The 21,487-nt window shown below is 31.8% G+C and overlaps 1 protein-coding gene across 1 annotated transcript; it reads left to right on the top strand.

The window, feature by feature from the left end:
* Window positions 1–7,065: 7,065 nt before the first annotated feature.
* Window positions 7,066–20,684, top strand: LOC123706169. Its single transcript, XM_045655335.1, has 5 exons — window positions 7,066–7,221; window positions 14,597–14,705; window positions 19,352–19,531; window positions 19,777–19,913; window positions 20,132–20,684. Exons 2-5 carry the CDS (start codon window positions 14,597–14,599, stop codon window positions 20,375–20,377), a joined length of 672 nt encoding a protein of 223 aa, XP_045511291.1. The 5' UTR covers window positions 7,066–7,221; the 3' UTR covers window positions 20,378–20,684.
* Window positions 20,685–21,487: the final 803 nt, after the last annotated feature.

Below are 21,487 nucleotides of genomic sequence, written 5' to 3'. Positions count from 1 at the left end.
TCTAGATTATAACGAATGGAAAATTTTTACTTTATTTATTGGGTTGGTTATTATTTATTAGGTACACAGTGACTGTCCTTGAAATTTTTAATACTAGGTGTATGATTTTAATGAAATAAAATTTAAACTAATCTAACCTTTAATGAATTACTGTATGGTCATTGGTCACAGTATGGTTTTCCTTTCGATAACTCAATATTAGCTTTACCAAAACTCAACTAGGCATAGGTACTGTGTTTATTTTACGTGAAGTCTTTCATGCGAAATCTTAAATGATAATTTGGGTAAAGAGAAAATGAATATAGTAATTGCTTTTCTATAATATCTGTTTACCATGCCAATAAAATAAACAACTCCGCGTAGTAGGTACTGAGATGTTCATAAACATTATTTAATATACTTATATAGAGGATTAATTAAAGCCATACAGCTGGACTAGGTATATCTTTATTAAAATGTACGTATTAACTATTGCAAATTGTATCGTGTATAGGTAGTTGTTGTAGTTATTTATTTGACTTAATAAATATTTAATACAAACAGTCTATAAGTTTTTTATTAGTTAAGTCATTAATTACTTAGCCGATGATTATATTATGGGATTAAAAAAATATATGGATAGAATATTATCAGTACACATTTAATAGCAAATAGGTTAGAATCAGCGCTGACCTCATTTTTTTACATGTAATCATTTAATAATCTATATGATATCAATGCTTTTTTCATCCACGTAGAGCTTACTGTTGGTCATAGGTACATACCTACATTGTACCTATAAAGCACTATTGCGTAATGATTTTGGCGCGATACCCTTTGGCATAGATGATAGAATAAATAATGTGAACAGAAAAGTGTTTGTCTTTGGATTCAATTTTACTGGTACAGATACAAAAATACTGCATATACCATAACGTGGTACGACCATTAGCATACAATCCTCACTGCTTAACAATGTTTGTTTTATCGTCGGCTACTTAATATTCTTTTAATTAAGTACATTGATCATTTTAAACTAAACAGTGTACAAGTATTTAAAATCGTGTGGATCCTTTTTTTACAAATTCTTTTTATTAGTCGTAAACATAGAGCAATCCGTGTTTATTATTTAAAAATAAACGATGTATATTAGGAAGATATTAGGTAGAATCTTATATTAATTATTGTAGACATTCCCTTCAATATCTAAGAAGCTACTCAAAATATGCAACTCACGAAACCTACTATAAATAACTGTTAAGTCGACCTTGTGTCTGAAAATTTTTAGCAAAGTTCAAAAATAGTGGGCTCAAAGAAGCATAATACTTTATTATCCATTTAATCTTTATTTAATCTCACGTTTAACGATGTTATTATTTAACTACTTATTTATAAATTATATTTGCATTGAGTAAAATAACAGTTTGATTTTTTACTGAGAAGACATTACGAACCGGAGATCCGCGTCTTTCGCGTTAGATCCGTTTGCTTTATACGAACTTTTCGTTGAATATAATTATAAACATAACTACATACCTACATGAAACACGTTATATTTAATATAAAAGTGAAGTCCCATGTCCCCTAGTGGGTCAAGGGGCAGATGCATTAGGTATACATCTGTTTCACTGATCGATTTTCTTTAGAGACAAGTAGGTGATCAGCCTTCTGTGTCCTGCCAGACCGAGACTTTTTTTTTTTCTTCGTCTCCACCGGGAATCGAACCCAGGACCTCTCGATGTTACGCTCACGCGTCAACCACTATATCAAGGAGGTGGACATATTTAATATACCGATTAAGTACAAAATATTTAATATACTTTGTACTTAATCGGTATAAGGAGTATTGTTAACGTTTTTATATGATTTCGTATTATGCAATTTATTTGGTGTTACTCAAAGTTTATATTATACGCAAAAATCCAAATGTTATCTTATAATCTAAAATCTCATTGACTCACAATTAGTTATGGTTGGTGGTAAATGTTATGAAAGTTATTATGAGGGCACCCACGCTTTATCTAAAAATGGTCTATTAAATGTTATGGGTTTTAAGTTTTAACATAATATTAGGCAATTGTTATATTTTGTCCCACTAATTTATAAAAATATTTATAAAAAGCAAACAGCGACTCGCTTGATGATAAACCGCGTTCACCACCCCCTATGAAAATTACAGAAATAGTCTTTGATAATGCGTTGCCCGCTTTTAAAAGGCATAAGGGATAGGAAATCGATTTTGGATAGGAAAACAGAACAAACCCGAGTATCATTAATAATCGATGACGATCTAAAATATGTAGGTGTCTACTCAAGGATAATAAAAATTAATTGAAAAAAAATTAGGACATTCTTTCACTTTATAGGTACCTACCACTGTCTGGGAGAGATAGCTTTAAGCTTTTTTTAATTTTTCATTCCTTAATTGATTTAAATTTATGATGAATATACATTTAAAATGTGCCGTATTATTAAAATTGTTAATATGCTCATAGATATATAAGTCTGCTCTACTCATGGATGTGTAAGGACGACGCGTCCAAGTAAATTATGAATTGCATAAATGTATTCAGTTTAATTGCTGTGTATTGAGATCATCAGCTATTTGAGATCAGAAGCAATCGATATTATGATGTTATAAGCTGTTATCCCTGAAAGTAATACAATCTCTTCCTCAAATAATATCGAAAATGACAAATAAAAAACAGCTTTTTATGGAAGTGATTGTTTCCTTTTGAACGTAATTGCTCTAATAAGCTTTGTCATGAAACTTTTAAGTTTTGCGGAAGTTTTATTATAAAAGTATATAGTTTCGCAAAAAGTTTTGGGCTTTTATTCATTTTCTTTGAAAAATGAATAGTAAAGTATTGCCGTCTTTTACGAAAAATATTTCATGATAAGATCACGTTATAAGTGATATGTATTTCAATGTTAAAATTAATGCTGTAATTGTTTATGAACATCCCGATTGCGTTTTCGCTGGGATCTAGCGTATAATTTTCAAAAGAGTTCAGGGCCAATAGCTGCTACACAAACATCAAATTGTATCGAATTCGTGAGGCTAAACTCGTAATGACTCACTTAAATCCAAAGGCCGTGATGTTACGGAGAAACATTAAGAAGCTACATGAATATTTATACTTTTTAGTACCGTTAAAAAGCAAATGAGATCATTTCGATAAGGTTCAATATTTACCTTATCTAAGGGGCTGTCCATTAATCACGTGAGGCTCCAAAGGGGGGGGAGGGGTCCATCAAAACATCACGAAATATCACAAGGGGGAGGGGGGGTAAAGTAATATATCACGTGTGTGTGTATGTTTCGACAAAGCGGCGTTACATTTTTAGTCAAACGCGTACAACTTTTTCGCATATCTTTCATTATTTTTATGTCATTCAAAAACAAACTGCAATCTTTCTGTCTACCTCTAAACGTTTATTATAGTAGTCTTTAATTTACTATATTAAAATTAGATGATACTTATACCAGTATTTTTTTATAAATAAAAAATTGATTCTTTGTAGGTACGAAAAAATACACGTGATATAGGGGGGAGGGGGGAGGGGTAGTCTTAAACCTCACCACGTATCACCAAGGGGGAGGGGGGGTCAAAAAATACCAAAAAAAACATCACGTGATTAATGGATGGCCCCTAACTATTTTACCGTACTTTTAATATAAATAGTCGATATAAGTTTCCTATACGTATATTATGAGGTCTTTTAAATTTTCTTCTAATAATTGTCATTAAAGTTTAGTTCTTACAATATGTAAAGAGTACGGAGTAGTCTCGTTACAAATTTTCTCTATTACTAATATGCAATTACATTTGCTAAGAATTGAACATGAAAAAACATTAGTTCTTTCTTTTTTTTTTGCATCCCGAATAATATAATATTCTAGAAATATTTCACTGAATTTGTCGGCTTCGGGGTCGATCTTTTTTTATTGCTACAATCATAATTTACTCTACGTAGTTGATATTATTTTTAACTCTAACTATATATATGTTTATATTGTATATTATCTATAAGAAAAAGATACACTAACCTCAACCATTTAATTACCTTACCTGTGTATATAGACTATAGTTAACTTATGATACATTGTTTCTGTAAGATTATCTCAACCCTTACTTGCCTACGTCAACCTTTATGCGAAATGTTGAATTTCTAGAGCAATGAGCTAATCAGTGAGTCAGTTCCTTCTTTAACTATTAGTACCTACCTAAAGTATATAAGTAGGAACTAGGATACGAGATATGCATATGTTACCGGAAATGTATGAAATCAAGGAATTGTATACAATTCCTAGGAAATGTGTACAATTCCGATACCATTTAGGAAATGTATAAAATATTGTTTAAAAAACTATTTAATGTATGCATATCCTAGGAAATGTATAATCTTCCTAGGAATTGTATACAATTCCTATATCGTATTAAGAAATGTGTAAAGTAAATGCTTTCTGTTATAAAACACGTTGTTATTTTTTTTTTATAGCTCTTATTGATACAATCGGGTAACAGTCATACCGTAAAATTGTAATAATATTATGTTCATATTATTATCTTCGTTCGTTCGATCTTCGTCGACGGGCTCCTATTTCTGTGTAGTTTTTTTTTTAACAAACCTAACCTAACCTAACCTAACGGCTAACCTAACCTAAACCTAACCTAACTTTGAGGGCGAATATCTCGGCTATTTTTGATTTTAGAGAAAAGTTGTTATGCTTATATAAGCGTAATCTTTACGATAAAACAATAATAAATAGGTGTTATAATGACACCAACTCCATCAAAAATTTTTTAAGTCCTGCGCCCCCTTTGCTTAAGTCCAACCCTTGCCTGCGACATATCAATATCTTAAATGTTTTACATTTCCGATAGCTTTTTAGGAAATGTATAGATTTCCTAGGAAATGTGTATAAAATAATTTATTTCACACATTTCCGTACGATTTTAGGAATTGTATACATTTCCTAGGAATTGTATACAATGACGGATTACATACATTTCCTGTAACACATACACTAAAATATTTAAAATTTTTGTTATTGAGTACATATACATTTTTTGTTAGTATTTTTCCTAGTTTGGATGCAAACAAATAATACCGATAAGGATGCCTTTATTTTACAATTTATTATAAAATACCTAGAACTTATTGTTTATGATAAAAAATATCAATATATCTTCATTATGATAGCTTTGCGTGAATAAACATTCAGTATCAACGACTACAACTGTGTAATATATTAAGATGATCGATTCACTTGAAACCTATTAATCTTTCCTTGCATTAATTAAAAGGTAGAGTAACAGATATATTATGTTGTCACTTTTTCATATAAAAGCTGCCAAGTGCGTATTGGTGTACGTATTGTTGAGGGTTCCTCTTTTATTACAATAATACAAATAGCTGCGAAGCTACCTGTACGTTTTTTTTAATGCAATAAATATCTATTAAATACACTTGTTTTTTAATGTTCAATGTCAAGATTAAATCTCAACTCTCACATTCATTCATCTCTTGCATTTGAAATGCAATCTCTTCCGATTTCAAATCCATTCCGATTTATAACTTTTATTAAATAAATTAATGATAGTTACTAAAATATTTTACTTTAATTATTAAAGAAGAAATAGTTATTATAATGTTTTTTTTGGATTATTTTATTTTATCCGGTTTATCTGTAAGATAAAGACATGCTTGACGATCGACAGGCTTTTGATCCTGTACGGTGGATCACTAAAGTTTATCTTATTGTTGAGCTCTACATTTCACACACTCACGTTGCGTTGTATATAGGTTCTACTTGTACTTCGAGCTTCAATCATGAAGATTAAATAAATATAATATTATACGTACGAAGCTTTGTACATTTCAAATAAACTTCTTATAACAATATCTAAAATTACGAAGATGACCAAATACTTATCTCGCACTTTCATGTAATACGTGTAACTACCCGAAGTTTATTAAATCACAGTGTTACAAAATGCCCTACTGCAAATATTATTATACTAATAGTACATTGTTTGCGTGAGAATATCGCTCATCAACGCGATAATAATGAATTAGTATTTAAGTTTGACAAGCATTGTATAATTTCGATATAAGGTCACTGTCGTATATCATCGGCTCGTGCCATTTTAAACCTAAAATCTTTATTTACTCAAACGGTTAATCATCGTAGGTTATAATATTATGTTCATTTTCATACGTAAGTAGATATATAATAAAAGTAATCGAAGGAAGAATTTGGTATTAAAAATTGTAAATGAATATTGATCATGTAAAGTGATTTTAATAATCATTAATTTTCCATAATGTCTCTGTTTATATACATACCATACCATGCTTAAATATACGTAAACGTAAGGTTACTCTAACTGTATTCATATGTTTGAGATTCACTAATTTGAAAATTACAGTCTGAACTTTTAATAAAGTTTCCTAATGCAAGGGAAGTTTAAGAAAATAGAAGGCAATGAAAACAATTCTGTGGGTTTCACAGCATAAATAGTTTTAATATACAATTTTACTTTCATTAATGCCTATGCTGCTGTTATATACTTAATAGTTAGGTACCTATTATGTTATTTTTTTCTTTTTTAAACTTACCCACTGATAATTGGTAGTTGTCAGTCCGTTATTTACAAATTTTACGAAAATATGCAATTTCATTATTATTAACATCATAATTTATTTTTGTACTAGACAAAAAATAAGAAATTACAAGGCTCATTCTTCAAATTAGGTTCATTGCTATCAGTGGTAATTTAATAGTCAATATATTATTATAACATATCACTAACTTATCGGTAGTCGCGAAAATTCTTTTAAATTATAGTGAGTTTAATTTCGTCCCGATTAACTTCAGGTTTGAACCTAAATAAACCCACGATAGAACAACGCATTAAATTCAACACCAAACACTTGAACGAGCGTAACGAATTTATACACGCGATTGAGCATTCAGTTCCATTCAACTCCTACCACCAGGGACTGCCACTGTAATGCATGTTTGCTGAAGATTTAGATGCTGCTTAATTATATAGTGTTATCGTTGACCAGAGGTCAGATTTTGTTGGTGTGTGAGCGTCGCGCCGTCCCCACACCATCACGTGCGCATCCCCGCTACGTTCACTATAAAAGTCATCGTCAAAACCTGCTGCGTGCTATTACAAAAGTGCCTGTGTGTGTCCCGCCGTCATATTTACTTTATCAAATTACAAGGTAAGTTTACAATTAAGGATAGTGAGGGATGAATCGGGAAGCGAGGATGACTTGCATGCAAGGGGATAACGAAAGAAATAGAGCAGACATTATCATTCAGGAGCTTTTACGGTCAAAGATTCGATATAGCTTAACGTGATGAAAATAATTGCAATTAAGTATATAGTTTTAATTTAGAATTAACTGATTATATATTTTTTATATTCATAATATTAATATTTTAAAATACATTATGATGAATATTTTTAGGATTTTCATTTGCGCTTTTTAAATTTAAAAATACATAATATAGACTGCGAAAAGCACTTAGAAAATAAGTTCAAAGCGACAGTTTCGATTATAGTCCTAATATGTTGTGGTTGTTTGTGCAGATTAAAATGAAAATCGTACGTGTATGTATGTCAAGCCGAATTGCGCCACTGTATTGCTGAAATAATAAAGCCCTTTTCTTGGTGGTTTCCATAATATTCATACGATGCATGTCTTTATAGTCGTAGACGTTCGTAATTTGCTATTTGATCTCAACTTTATTTATATTTTATTCAATATATTTTCATAGGAGTAGAACATAAGTAATATTCGAACTTTGTAAATTTAATATAATGAATTGATTAATTAAATTAATAATGTTATTATCAATATTTAAATGTATAATTTATATTTAAATTAAATGTAGGTATAACATTATCTGTCTTTACATTTTTACGTCTTTGAAATTTGTTTCAGTAGTTAATATTAAATCAAAGTCAAATTTCATAATATTTCGAAGGTCCATTGATCTTATACCCGATGTATACTTTCAAATACCTATATGACATAAAATTAAGTAATGTAGCGTTTTTGAACTGAGAAACCGGTTGTAGATTGATAGAATAAAATAATTTTGATTGACCTTGGCTCTTAAAATTAATTCAGTTATTAAAAGACATATTTCTATGATAAAACATCATTTTTATAAGTTTATGATTTGCGTGAGAATAATGTAGGATTTCTTTATTTTATGTAGGTAATAAAAAATATAAATAATAAAAGTTACACGAATACTTATTTCCATGTGGTTAAAAATAGAAAAGCCGGTTGTGATATTAATGATTTTTCTCATTTTTGAAAGTCATTGAACTGGTTAATCTTCTTCTTTGCATTCATTTCATACAACTTGCAGTTTTTCCTTTTGTTTTTATTACCTACAACTTTTTAATATTAAACAATACTTAAATAATATTATGTATCTAATCGTACAAACTTTACCCATAATCTTCTTTCAAAATAAATTCATCAAATCATCAATGTTCATCATCATCAATGGCACTTGAATTTATGATTACCATAAAAAAATTAAATCTATTCTAAGTATGTCTATTTCTTTATGTCATAATATGATATGAAGAAATATTAAATTTTGTTGTTTTGTATTATTTTGAATAATTTATCGGTTCCTAGCAACCATTGACCTCACCTACGTTGACTTGGACCTCTTTCGTTCAATCCAGAACCACTTTCAAATGCTTTTTATATCAATATAAACAATTACAATTTATTTCAATCTACTCCTTTTCAAACATGTCCATTCACCATTGTAGTGAATATAAATAACTAAAATGCACTTTACAAACTATCAACAAGTATTAAATGTTATTTTTCATGGATTTTGCTAAATTTATTAAACATCAGATAAACAAAATATGAAAAAAAGTTATTGCTACTAACGATATCGTTAATTTTACGCAGATATCAATTTAGGGTCATCTGATTAGATTCTTTTGAATTCGCATGAAGTTCTCAAAGCTACAATTACGTTCTAATTTCTGATTAATTAAAAATTTGTTCTTGTTTTACGATTCAAACTAGAAACAGATTAATCTAGTTTGATTATACATTGCTACTTTATATTTCATTTTAACCCGGGAAAATGGCATGTTATTTCAATGTAACAAAAATCGTTCGTGACTGCCATGTAGGTATATCTACCACCGCAGAACTCTGGACTTTAATTTTTTATCTGAAAGCTCGGTATAATTTGTGCAACGCAATTTTAAGCTCTCATAGAAAAACATTTAAACACGTGAATGAACATTCCAAAAATGTGGACCGTTCGTTTTGAAATATGATAAACAAAAACAGAAGAAAAATATACAAGTTACAAGCGCTAGTTTTAACCTAAATGTTTTTCTCATTTGTATCTGATACATTAGGCATACACCAGGTCAAACGTTAAGCAATGGTTCAAGGGTACTACGAAACATTATAAATGAGCACATTATTTCTATTCTATTCTTATTGTATAATCTGTGGAATTTGTTTGGCGACCCGCTATTGTGCCAGAGCTTTATAATAGACGTAGAGATGCGTATGATTCTTCATTCAAAGCGACCTTGTAATTACAATGGTAATAATGCGACTTGATTGTATGTACTTAGGCTGGGAATTTAAAAGCACGAATTACATTATTTTTAACAGCTCTGTGAGATTTTCGAAATATTTGTAGCGCTAATTATTATGTTTATGACTGTTTACTTTATAAAATATACACATGAAGCGGTATCGTAGATGATTTAATATTTATTTATTTATTTATTAAACATTAAATTTATATTTTTTACTTAGTGCTGATAGTATAGATAATTATTTGCACTTCCTTAATTATACTCAAGGTACTTCATTGATGAGCCAGTATAATAAAAATAAAAAGGTAGCTTCATATAAGTATATCATTCCAGTTTTTTTTATATATTATTATTCAAATGAACTGCGATATATTTCAAGAAAAAACATCTAATTTTTATTTCATTAATCTAAAATATAACAGTTATTATCAATAGATACACGTAAAGTATTTTCTTATAACAAGACATGAACTACTTATATTATTTCTTATTTATTTTATATCGGATACATTATATAAAAGCTTATTTATTATAATGACATATTCCTTAACATTTTGTTAAGTTTATTCTTATTTATTTTAATTGAAAGGTTCACAATTATTGTAACAATTACTTTATAAATTTATCAAATCAAAACATGAGCGCGTTGATGTCGTTTATGCGCGTGAGACGTCTATCGGTATTTATTTCTGAAGCAATCACATGCTGATCAAAGATCTTTAGAAGTCGAGTCAATCATGTGGATAGAACATTACAGTCATTAGATATTAGTGTCATAATGACTTAGACCAAGGATTGGGATTATTTAGCAACCCAAAAGCTTTGTTTCGTAATACATGCCGATGAAATAATACGTTGCGATAATATTTGATAGATGTCATCATAAATTGTGTCACGAGGCTTTGTTTGTTTAAAAACATAACACACATATTAATAGTATTGGCAATCTAGCGTTATATTTGGTATAACAAGGGTGGCGTTGGAGCTGAATGCTTAATATATTAGAGACTGTATGAAATTTGTTTAAACTTGGCGTATTATTGTAATATGTATTAAGTATTATGCATTATGTTCAAGTATTAGTACTTATAAGGCTTTTTATGCTTAGTGTTCATTCTTGTTTGAAGCTATAAACCTATTTTTTCATAGTTTATGCGTTCGATAAGTTGTTCCGCTTTTTCTACGGAATATACGGACTTCCGCCTTTATTTTTATTATGCTATAACATTATCTATGTCTATATATACATTTGTATCAGCTTTATTCCTTACACGATAAAATTTACAATAAAAATATAAGAAAAAAAAAATCATTTTTAATCTAGCGTTTTCAGAATTTTTTTATGAGCTTAGGCATACTAATTTGACACCTACATAAGTACAATATTTCCGTCACTGTAGAGCTTTTTTTCTTAGAGCATTAAATGGTTTAATGCTCTAAGCTTTTATAAGTGAATAATAAAAGTCTCGTCCGTTAATAAAGCGGATCACTTCATTGCCCGCAAATAAATTTTCTACAGGCTATTAGCCTCATATAATATGTGGTTATAATAATGTGATGTATGTACATAATAGATATATAATATTATGACATGTGCTTATTCACGAGCACCGCAGCAGCCACTAATAACAGAATCATAGAAAATTGAATTCACGAGTTTTTAGCGTCAGGTAACAAGTTGCATGCTGCATGAGCCAAATGACAAGGTGTTTCACCAGTCGCCTATCACGAGTCCTCGTGTATCTGTACAACGATCACCATTAACAAGTTCCCATGTTTTTTGCTGTTTTGCAACAATTCAACACCATTTCATATATCATTTGATTGCAGTTGCTGACACGGTTTCTATTGTTTTTGTTGGTTTTGGTTGTTGGTGTAGTTTTTGTGGGATAACTTCAGTAATACGATAACTGTTAAATATTAATAGCATTTATTGTTGTTTAATTCATATATCTTCAAAATTAATTGAAATATATATAAATAAATTAGACAAATGAAACGGTCTCTCTTCGAATTAAAATAGCGATTATAGTAATTTAACTTTTTTGTCGACAAAGATAAAACGAACAATAAAACTATGATATTTAATTTTTGTAATAATATGATAGTGCTAAATGGGAATTTAAAGATAATTAGTACTTATTTGACGGATTTTCTTGCGTATATATGTTACGTTGGATGGTCATAAAAGTTTCTCTTGATGATGAGCACATAGTATCGTATACGCAAATGACGGGTCAACTATGACCAGAATATAAATTAGGGGTTTGCTAAATCATTGTCTTTTTTTCTATAAACTAACTGTATTCAAATATTTAAGGATAGTTAGTATAAGTTCCTTAAACACCATGCTTGCCACGTATCAAAGAGCGATGAATTGCTATTGCATTATACAATTGGATTAAATTGATTTGGATTAAATAATAAGACGCTTTATGCAAATGACTGATATATTTAGGTTTATGAGCCAGTTGCGATAACATTATTAAACATGACCTGCTACAACAGACATGATACAAAACAAGTGGCATCTGTTGAAATAGTCTTTTTGCTCTGTACAAGTTGTATTGAAAGTGGGACGTTCTTAAACAATACGTGTAATACATGTCGTACTTCTTGTATAATTGTATTCCCTTCTGATTCTGATTACATCGATACATAGTGTGATAATTTAAAAATTGTTATTTGGTGACTAAACCTACTATTTAATGAGATAGATAACACTTACTATAGGATTGCTTAAGACCTCCTTGATTAGAACCCGTACAGGGGATGTGAATGTTAAAAATGTAATTCATTAAGAAGATCCATTTGGCAAGGTTTATTGAGTGTACAGAGCAGCTCACGATGCCGCAGGATCGTGATCGAGTCTGACGGATGGCCGGCCTCGAGCCGCTTGCAAAATCCCGTGGAAATGCATTGTGCCTGAGCCTCGCTTGAATCCACGATTTGTGCAATAGACTCGTAAATACAATGATGTGCTCCGGTAATGGTCATCTTGACATTATCGTGTGGTATTTCGATATATTCTCGTATTTGTTTATAAGTATTGGAAGCATTCTGCGGCAAATGTGAATTATTATCGGCTCATAACCTCAGCAACTGTAGTAACATTGATGATATTGTTTCTCGAACAGACAATGTACCTATATGAATCCCTATGACGTACCTACTCATTATCAAAGCATATCAAGTATTTATCTAACAAGTTGCTCAGAATACCTGGCAACCGGTATCTCATGCATATTGTTTGCATACGATACAAACAACACATCAGATCGATTTTGAATCGTAAATGATGTCGTTTAGACGATACTTAGTGTATTAATACCATTTATAGCACAAGAAGAATATTGGAATTAATCAATAAGTTTACTCCAAACCGATCGACCCTTACCTGTCACGATGACGTGATCTTGCTTTATCTATGGTTAGATTGGTAATTAACTGCTTAGTACAATTACCTACATACATTAAGAGTCGTTTAGCGTGTCAAGGTTACCATATACCATCTGACTCCTTCGCAATCCGCCTGACAACACCTGTTTCCGGGTGTTTGATCACGCCATTTGTGCTCGTAAGATGATACCATGAAGTCTATATTAGCATACGTGGATTGCATCGTTCCACGTTAGTCAATGGATTATACTCGTACTCGTTGACGTTTACGGAGCAAGGCTTCATGCCTAACGAACATCGTTCGTTAAAATACAATAAGCAAAGTGAAAAGAGAGAATCATTGATTGCTTACTTATGTCACGCGGCTTGTGACACGGTTAAACTTTACGCCTGTTTATAAATTAGGTCGAAGTGTTTCGTTATTATGTTTGTAGTCAAGCTGTGTCGCCTGAAGCGACTCCGGGGCGTGGACCGGCCGGCCACTTACGTAATGATAACAACGCGGCGCCACTTCATCAACGTCTTAACAAATAAAACGACGCTATCTTCATCTTAAGATACGAGTTGAGGGCTTTATAAATTATAGCGCAGGAATGTGAGAAGAATACAATTCTTTACCATGCAATTCACACATGGATGCTAAAATTAGCTGCCGATTATTTCATTACAGAATATTAATTTGCATGATAATAGTAGGTACAATTGTTTACTCTATGGGTTTTATTTTATTATCGATGAATTCTCCTAGTTAATCATTGAATTCAATGTGATAAGTAAATTCATATACATATTTAAAAAAAATATATAACCAATCAGATACAAATGTGTGTAATGTCCTAAAATTGATACGTGTTTACTCAGTAGAGTGAATTCTTTTTTTTTACTGCTCTAGAATGTTCCCTTGTAAAAACTGGTAGCCCTTCATCACGCTGCACAAATTTACAAGCCTATTAAGATTTGATTAGTTTACCAGAGTTTCGTCAGCAAATACTAGATCTAAAAGTCAACCGTGAGGCTAGCTCGATAGCTCATCACTACGATACTGACGGCCTATTAAATATCTATTAACCTCGTTGGCATTTAAACACCGTCTTCAGGTATCAGCATATTTATATAGATATAATTAAAAAAGATCTCATTACGCTTACGTAACAAATTCTTCGAAGACTGAACCAGTCTCGTATCTGTTTATAGTAATTATAGGAATGGATTATCGGGCGTGGTCTTGTAGTGGTGACGGAGATTCTTTCGTAGATGTAACGTCAACTATTATAAGTTGTGTTCGTTTTACTACGTTCTTGACCTTTAACATACGTTAATTTCTACGACAAATATTATTGTTATTCAAACGCATACCTGAAGTTTAGAGTATATTAGTGGTAATCTATTGAACCTTAAGAATTTTATATAATTAAATAACAGAGTTTATTTTAGAAATAATATTTTTTATTATAGGCATGTTATTTTCGTAGAGATAGAGCTTAGCAAGTCCGTTTATATAAGCACTTAAATTACTACACACTTAATTGTAATTTCGACTTTAGTGCCTGCATTTTTACAGTATATAATAATAAAAACATCGATTGTTCCAGATGCAGGCGTGGTTGGTTGTGGCATGTGCCGCAGCGTTGGCCGCTTTGGCAGCTGCCCAGAAGCCTGGCCGCTTCCTCTCCCTACCAGTGCCCGACAAATGCGCGAGCAGTGAGTAACTTCAATATTTTAAGGATTGTAGATGACAGCGATTACGACGATTATTATCTATAATCTATATGTATAGTAGTAATTGCTACAGACACCAGCCTCAAGCAATGTTGTAATTCTACGTTCTAATTGTATAGAGATTAGGTATCTACTTCATTTAAACAGGTCCATATTTGAAAGGACTGAAAATCGTGTTCAAACTATGTCAATTACTCTTTACTCTTAATTCTTTATTCTCTACTTACTCTTAATTACTTACTTAGTGACTCTTAATTTCTTTATTGGCTATTGTTCTAACCATTTCGTTTAGCGGAAGACTTGTTTGTACTTACTACCGAAAGAATGATATTGATATAAGCATGTATTTTAATTTTTACAATATTTATATTAAATTAAATTAATTAATATTTAACTTGTAACAATTCTCAATGACTTCAACATCTACTGCAACAAACATACAAGTTTTACGATCACTAAATGTTTGCTATCTTTAGGTCTTTTACGATTGAAATACACATACAAAGGGCCATTAGCCCATTATGAAGCGAAGTTGTTTACGCTTGCTTACTAGGTGAAAATCATTACACAATGGTTACGAGAGTGAAAATGAATGAATCATGTAATGAGAATAATATAACCGGTTTGTAAATGTTAAGGTTGCACATGGTATTCGTGAAGTGTGATCCGATTTGCAACGGCACTAAAGATGTCCATATTCTGACACCATGAAGATTCTTGATTGATTTTTATTTTTCTCACCGCAAAACATTTATGTAATGAACAAGATAAGATTAATATTATTAAGCTTTATCATAATCATAATCTTACTTATTTTAAAAATTTGCAAGTTTAAATAGACAGACGAGAAGATAAATGTAGAGATCTGAATGTTATTGTAGAGATTATATCTCAAACGAAAAAAATATCCGACTGATTTACCTGAATTGTGGTTAGCGGTTAGCCTAGAGAGATATATAAGTAAATTTAATAATTATTTTTTTCTAATATACCTACATTGAAGTAAAAAGTGAGCCGCAACATCAGGCACATAAAGTGAAATTAAATGTCTGGTTACAAAAAAGTATTAGAGCACCCTCGTCGCAGTAAAATAAGAAGCAGTGGGAAGTATTGATATATAATTATAATATTGATATATAATATCTATATAATTTAAAATCTTCATATATGTGTGTAGTCATCAAGATTGCGTGTAGGTACTCGACTATGAATAAGATAAACATTGTCGTCAGTCTTAGGTTTACGGAACTAGGTATCTAGATGCATGCGGATGATGCGTGCATAGACTTTCTAATTAACATTATAATGTGACAAAGGTATCTAATAAATGCAAGGGCAATAAATTAATTACGTTTAAGTCCTACCACAGAATAAATAGGATATATTTTCGCACCAAGTATGGTTAAGACCCATATTTCATTCATATTATGCGGTGCAAAAGTCAAGTAAATTATACACGGGAAATTGTGTTCACTGAACTTCACGGTGACTGATTGTCAAGGAAAGTGTTTTAGAAATTCATGTTATATCGTAAACCATAACAAATACGTATTGTTCAATCATGGAAGACAAATTTGCTTCCACGCTTCCTAGAGAAAATTGTTTTTTTTATTATGTAAATAGTTAATGAAGTACGTCATTGTAGAAATGTTGTTAAATTAGAAATAGCAAATATTTGTTCGTTCTTTTTACTATTTTGATGTTAAGATAGTTACTTAGCTGTTGATTAAGTCAATTATTACAATATTTAGTAGAGATATATCCCGTAGATTTCTGATAATAACTGAATATTCCCATCTAAATCTTATACGTATGTAGTTAAATTATAAACTTGCTGTATGCCATCTAAAGTTTAACATTTTCAACCTTCAATTTAATTGTAAGCGTGTTTTATCGATGGTTATTTCGTCAGTTCTCTAAAGGTAAGGTAAAGGTTGTAAATCATCAATAGTACAAAGGCTTTCAAAATAACTATCAGTTAGGCATCTATCATTATGCCAACTGCGCTTCGAAACCTTTAGAATTTATTTCGATAAAACATACATATAAATGAGCTGCTGAACTTGTTTAAAATAAATGCATTTCATGAGTCTTATTTTATTATTATTGCTCTATCTTTACAGCTTTACAAATGAATAAGATATTTTATTTAAATAATTAAAGGTAAACTATAAAACAATACCCGCCTCCCGGTACAGTGGTTGACGCGTGAACGTAGAACCGAGGGGTCCTGGGTTCGATTCCCGGTGGAAACGAAGAAAAAAATGTCTCGGTCTGGCAGGACACTAGCTGGTGCTAGCGGACATGGGACTTCACTTTTATAAAACAATTGGATTACTCATACAGACGATATCACATTTAGGAACAAACTCGGTGTATTTCATAAATCATCGGCATTTTTCGTTTCAAAATTCTTTATATTCGCAATAAATATGTACTTGACCAATGCTCATTTCGTATGTATCCAAATATTGTTTAAAGAAACAATGCTAGGTAGCTGTCAGGCTCCGTGAGAAAACTACAAAGTATTTGTATATTTCCATTGTGAATGTGCTTGTGAATGTGCTTGATCAGCATACAATCACAGTTCACACATCTGTCTGTCGGCGCGGCAAGGTCCCCTCATTCGCAATAATCGTCCAACACGCAGAACTCAGAAGTAACCGACTAATAACCCATTACAATCAAACAATATTGCAATATGTCTTCGTATGTACTTCCTTCGATGTTCAAATTGATTGTTATAATACTATCAATTTAAATGGTGCCATAAATTGCTTGAAATTCAATAAAATTTGCCTATTTATGGATAGTGATATTTACTCAATTCAAAAAACGCTATTCAAATGGCATCATCGGCAGTTAGAGAGATTTATACGTAGGTAGTATTTTTATAAATCTACACGCCCACTCATTGAATTTATTGTGTTTTTTATGAAACAATATGAACTAGATATTCTTGTGATAGAGCTATTTGCAGAGCACAATAAATTGAAAGTTACGTAAGTTGTCAGCAACTCACCGACAAGCTCTACCGTGGGATTTTCACGTCACTTTTTGCCAATATTCATTAGAATATGAATGAGCTTCTTATGATTGGTTTATGTATTAACTATGTGATAACATAGAGGATACCTTATCTCGTAATCTCGTGAATCTTCTCAAATAATAAAACCGCCCATCTTCATTTTCTAAATTTACCTAAATATCAAAACTTAATAAATATTCATAAATTATCATTCTATTTAAATACAAAAAAAATATTTATAAATTGTTATACGTATACGACACAATGAAATGTTATATGCTTATAAACTGCATCATTATCAATATAATAATGTTGTTTTCAACGTTTGACTTTTATGAGTCGTATATTTTAATAAAAATTAGCGCCATCTCGTTGGTGTTTAGATATAAAAAGTACATCCGGCTGAGAACCTTGGCCTGGTTGGGAGTTAGAAGCAAATAACGGACGATCCGTGCGCCCCGACCGGATCAGAGATGGCACGCGTCGCATCATCTCAATTCGAGATGGATTATACCTATTTAAGCAGTATGACATTATTTCTTCTTCTTTCCAATTAACTTTAAATATAGGCATCACCATGGTGATAGGCATGCTCTAAGGTAACTATGAAATGGTAAATTCAAAGGAAAACAGACAAAAAGTGGGTCAATCAGTAAAACGTACATTAAAAATCATCTCTTCATCTCAGAAGGCACGAATCATTATTTTTCATAAGAAGGTTTCACTTTCATAAAATTATAGGACCAAACAAAAAAGAACATTAATTTTATAGGTATTGTTAAAAAAACGTTCGGAACTCTCACTGCGGTAGTCACGCTGGACTAGGTATATTTTTTATTTTCCTTAGATTATTTCATATCACACAGTTTAATAGGTCTGTAAATAAATACCCACATATTAACTTACCTGTGGAAATATTTCTGAAATCGATTCTCAAAAAAACGGTCACTAGAAGTCATTGGATCAACAAAAAGTTTCTGATTACCACCTCAACGCACGTAGTACCGGGTATTTTGGTGCGATAATGCATGTCCAGACGCTATTACAAAATACGGAAAGGTCGGACGGACCGTTGATTATGTAAAGTCGAGTTCCTCCGAAGTATTTCAACACATTGGTCACAGTTTAGCATGATTATTGAATTCGGCCACAAAACTTCAATGTCATGACCGTGGTTGTGCTTCGGTCGCTCAGTGGGTACATGACCTGCTATCTGAGGGTCGACACTTAGCGCAATGCTATACGTTCATCTTTGCTTCTAGCTGTTAAATTGTTATTCAGTTATTTATTTATGCCATTGCTTCTCACTTGCGTGAGGTCACGTCGTTGTGTAACCTTGTCAATGCATTTCCAAGTCAGTTGCGATCGCATCGTATGATGATAGCTGTAAGTCTTGGCGTATGCAATAATCAACATCGTCCTGCGTCCACAATAAATATGCTACATTATTTTCCATTCAGGTGCATAGTTCACGAAATATTATAATCCTCCACAGTACCTACAAATAAAAACATTTTTTTTATTTTCGATCAGCAAGAAAATAAGGTCATTCTTTGCATTCGAAGCATTACATTTTCATAACAATAATATTTTTTTACAGGACCAAAGGAGTTCACTTACCGTGGACACAACTACTTCTACAGCGGCCATGTTCCAGCCCTCGCCAACAGGAAGGTAGATTGGTTGGACGCGCGTAACATCTGCCGCGAATACTGCATGGACCTCGTCTCCATGGAAACCCAGGAAGAAAACAATCTGATCTTCAAACTGATTCAGCAAAGTAAGAACTTATTAAGAAATATTAAATGACCTTATAGTTAAATTATTCAAAAAATATAACATCTTAATTGCAAGTTAAGATAGTTGCAAATTGCAATGTTTAACTGTGAGTTGCAAAAGCCGTTCAAGGAATTTTGTTTACAAATTATTACCAAAGTTTACAAATCTTATTCCAAATACAGCAAGTAAATAGAAGCGGTTGAAGTTGTTACGAATGCATGCATAATTAATGACTTCTTATTACAGATGATGTACCGTACATTTGGACATCGGGCCGTTTGTGCGACTTCAAAGGCTGCGAATCGCGTAGAGATCTTGAACCTAAGAACCTCTTAGGATGGTTCTGGTCTGCCAACAGAGAAAGGATATCACCCACAAACCAGGTTTGTTGTTTTGATATAACAAATAAATATTCATTTCTGTTAGATTTCTTATTTCGTATTTACAAATAAAATAACTCTAATCTAATACAGAGTGATCTATCTATCAACTTCAAAATAAGGAAAAATAAACAATTTTCTAGATTTACTAAAAGTTCTCTAGAATGTATCTCTATAAAAAGAGCACCAAAACCAGATTCCTGATCAATATATATTTTCAGATCCCTAACGGCTGGGGATACAACCCATGGTCCCAGACTGGACACAAGAAATCGCGTCAACCTGACAACGCCGAGTATGACATCAACGGCACCACCGAATCCTGCCTCAGCATCCTCAACAACGTGTACAACGATGGTATCGCCTGGCACGACGTTGCCTGCTATCACGAGAAACCCTTCGTTTGCGAGGACTCCGAGGAGCTCCTCAATTACGTAGGAAGCACCAACCCTGGCATTCGCCTGTGATTCTCTCTAAAAAGCACCACTTTACATTCTAGCAAAATCCGTTCGATTAAATCAACCTAGCTCTTTTTTCTAACACCTCTATTTAAACAGCTAACATCCATTTATCCATATATTCAGGAAAAGCACAGTATTTATTCAAGCACTCGCCATAATGTTGAAAAATTGCGATCTCTTCCGCACGCACTGCCCTTACCATCGTACAAAATTTGTACAGAATAGTATAAGGAAATAAGTTTAAAAATAGTGTAAGTTTTAAAACGTAAGGGAAAATTTATATTTGTATATAAAATAAAAAAAAATCGATTAAGTTATGTTTTATTTATCCCAATTCCTCATCCCATTATCCTGTGTGATGAACGCTTCCAAAATGAAGAAAAGCATTTTTATTCGTAGATGTTTTTGTCATATTTCCGACTGCTCAAATCCGTCAGCAAATTAACTGCGAAGCCCGTGTCCAAACTCCAATAATGGGAAATTAGATACATTATTCATACTTCACTGATCGAATTTCTTGAGGGACTACACTCACGCCTCACGCGTTAACCACTGTACCAAGGAAGCAGTTGGTAGTTGGTGGTTGGTTGGTAACCTTGATAATTGATATACTTATCTTCATATCCTATAAAGTTTCTACAAAATCTGTCAAGAAAGAAGAGCAATATATCAATACACTAAATGTATCTAGGTACATAAGTACTTATATAAATTTAAAGACTTATTATTTTTAATTGATCGCAAGACCCATAAAGATACGATTCACTCATTCTAAAATAATAAGAAAAATCAGCGGTCATTCGATACGATCGATCGATCATTATCCAAGGAAAGATATTATAGTGTGTATTCAATGTGCTTATTTATGAGAATACGTTATGAACAAGTGCCGCCATCTATGGCTGGATTCGTTACTTATTTTTTATTTTTACTAAAGTCCTGCTTACCGCGATTTTATCTGCGTAAATTAGTCTTCTCTTTAAATCCTCATGTTCCTGTGGGAATATCAGTATAAAAAGTAGCTCCTTGTTATATCCACTGTCACTGAAAATCCAGTTAAAACAGGTCCAGCTGTTCCTTAGATTGGCGAGAACACACAGACAGAAAAAAATTGTA

Source organism: Colias croceus, chromosome 3, assembly GCF_905220415.1.
Source record: "Colias croceus chromosome 3, ilColCroc2.1".
Lineage (NCBI taxonomy): Eukaryota > Metazoa > Arthropoda > Insecta > Lepidoptera > Pieridae > Colias > Colias croceus.
The sequence above is the reverse complement of the archived record's forward strand: the minus strand, read 5'-3'. Positions and strand labels throughout refer to the sequence as shown.

What these genes read in the sequence shown, in the direction of transcription:
- LOC123706169 (XM_045655335.1), top strand. Translation starts at nt 14,597, where the DNA reads ATGCAGGCGTGGTTGGTTGTGGCATGTGCCGCAGCGTTGGCCGCTTTG. An exon ending in GCCCGACAAATGCGCGAGCA is followed by an intron (nt 14,706 to 19,351) that starts GTGAGTAACTTC and finishes ATTTTTTTACAG; the next exon opens with GACCAAAGGAGTTCACTTAC. An exon ending in GGATATCACCCACAAACCAG is followed by an intron (nt 19,914 to 20,131) that starts GTTTGTTGTTTT and finishes ATATATTTTCAG; the next exon opens with ATCCCTAACGGCTGGGGATA.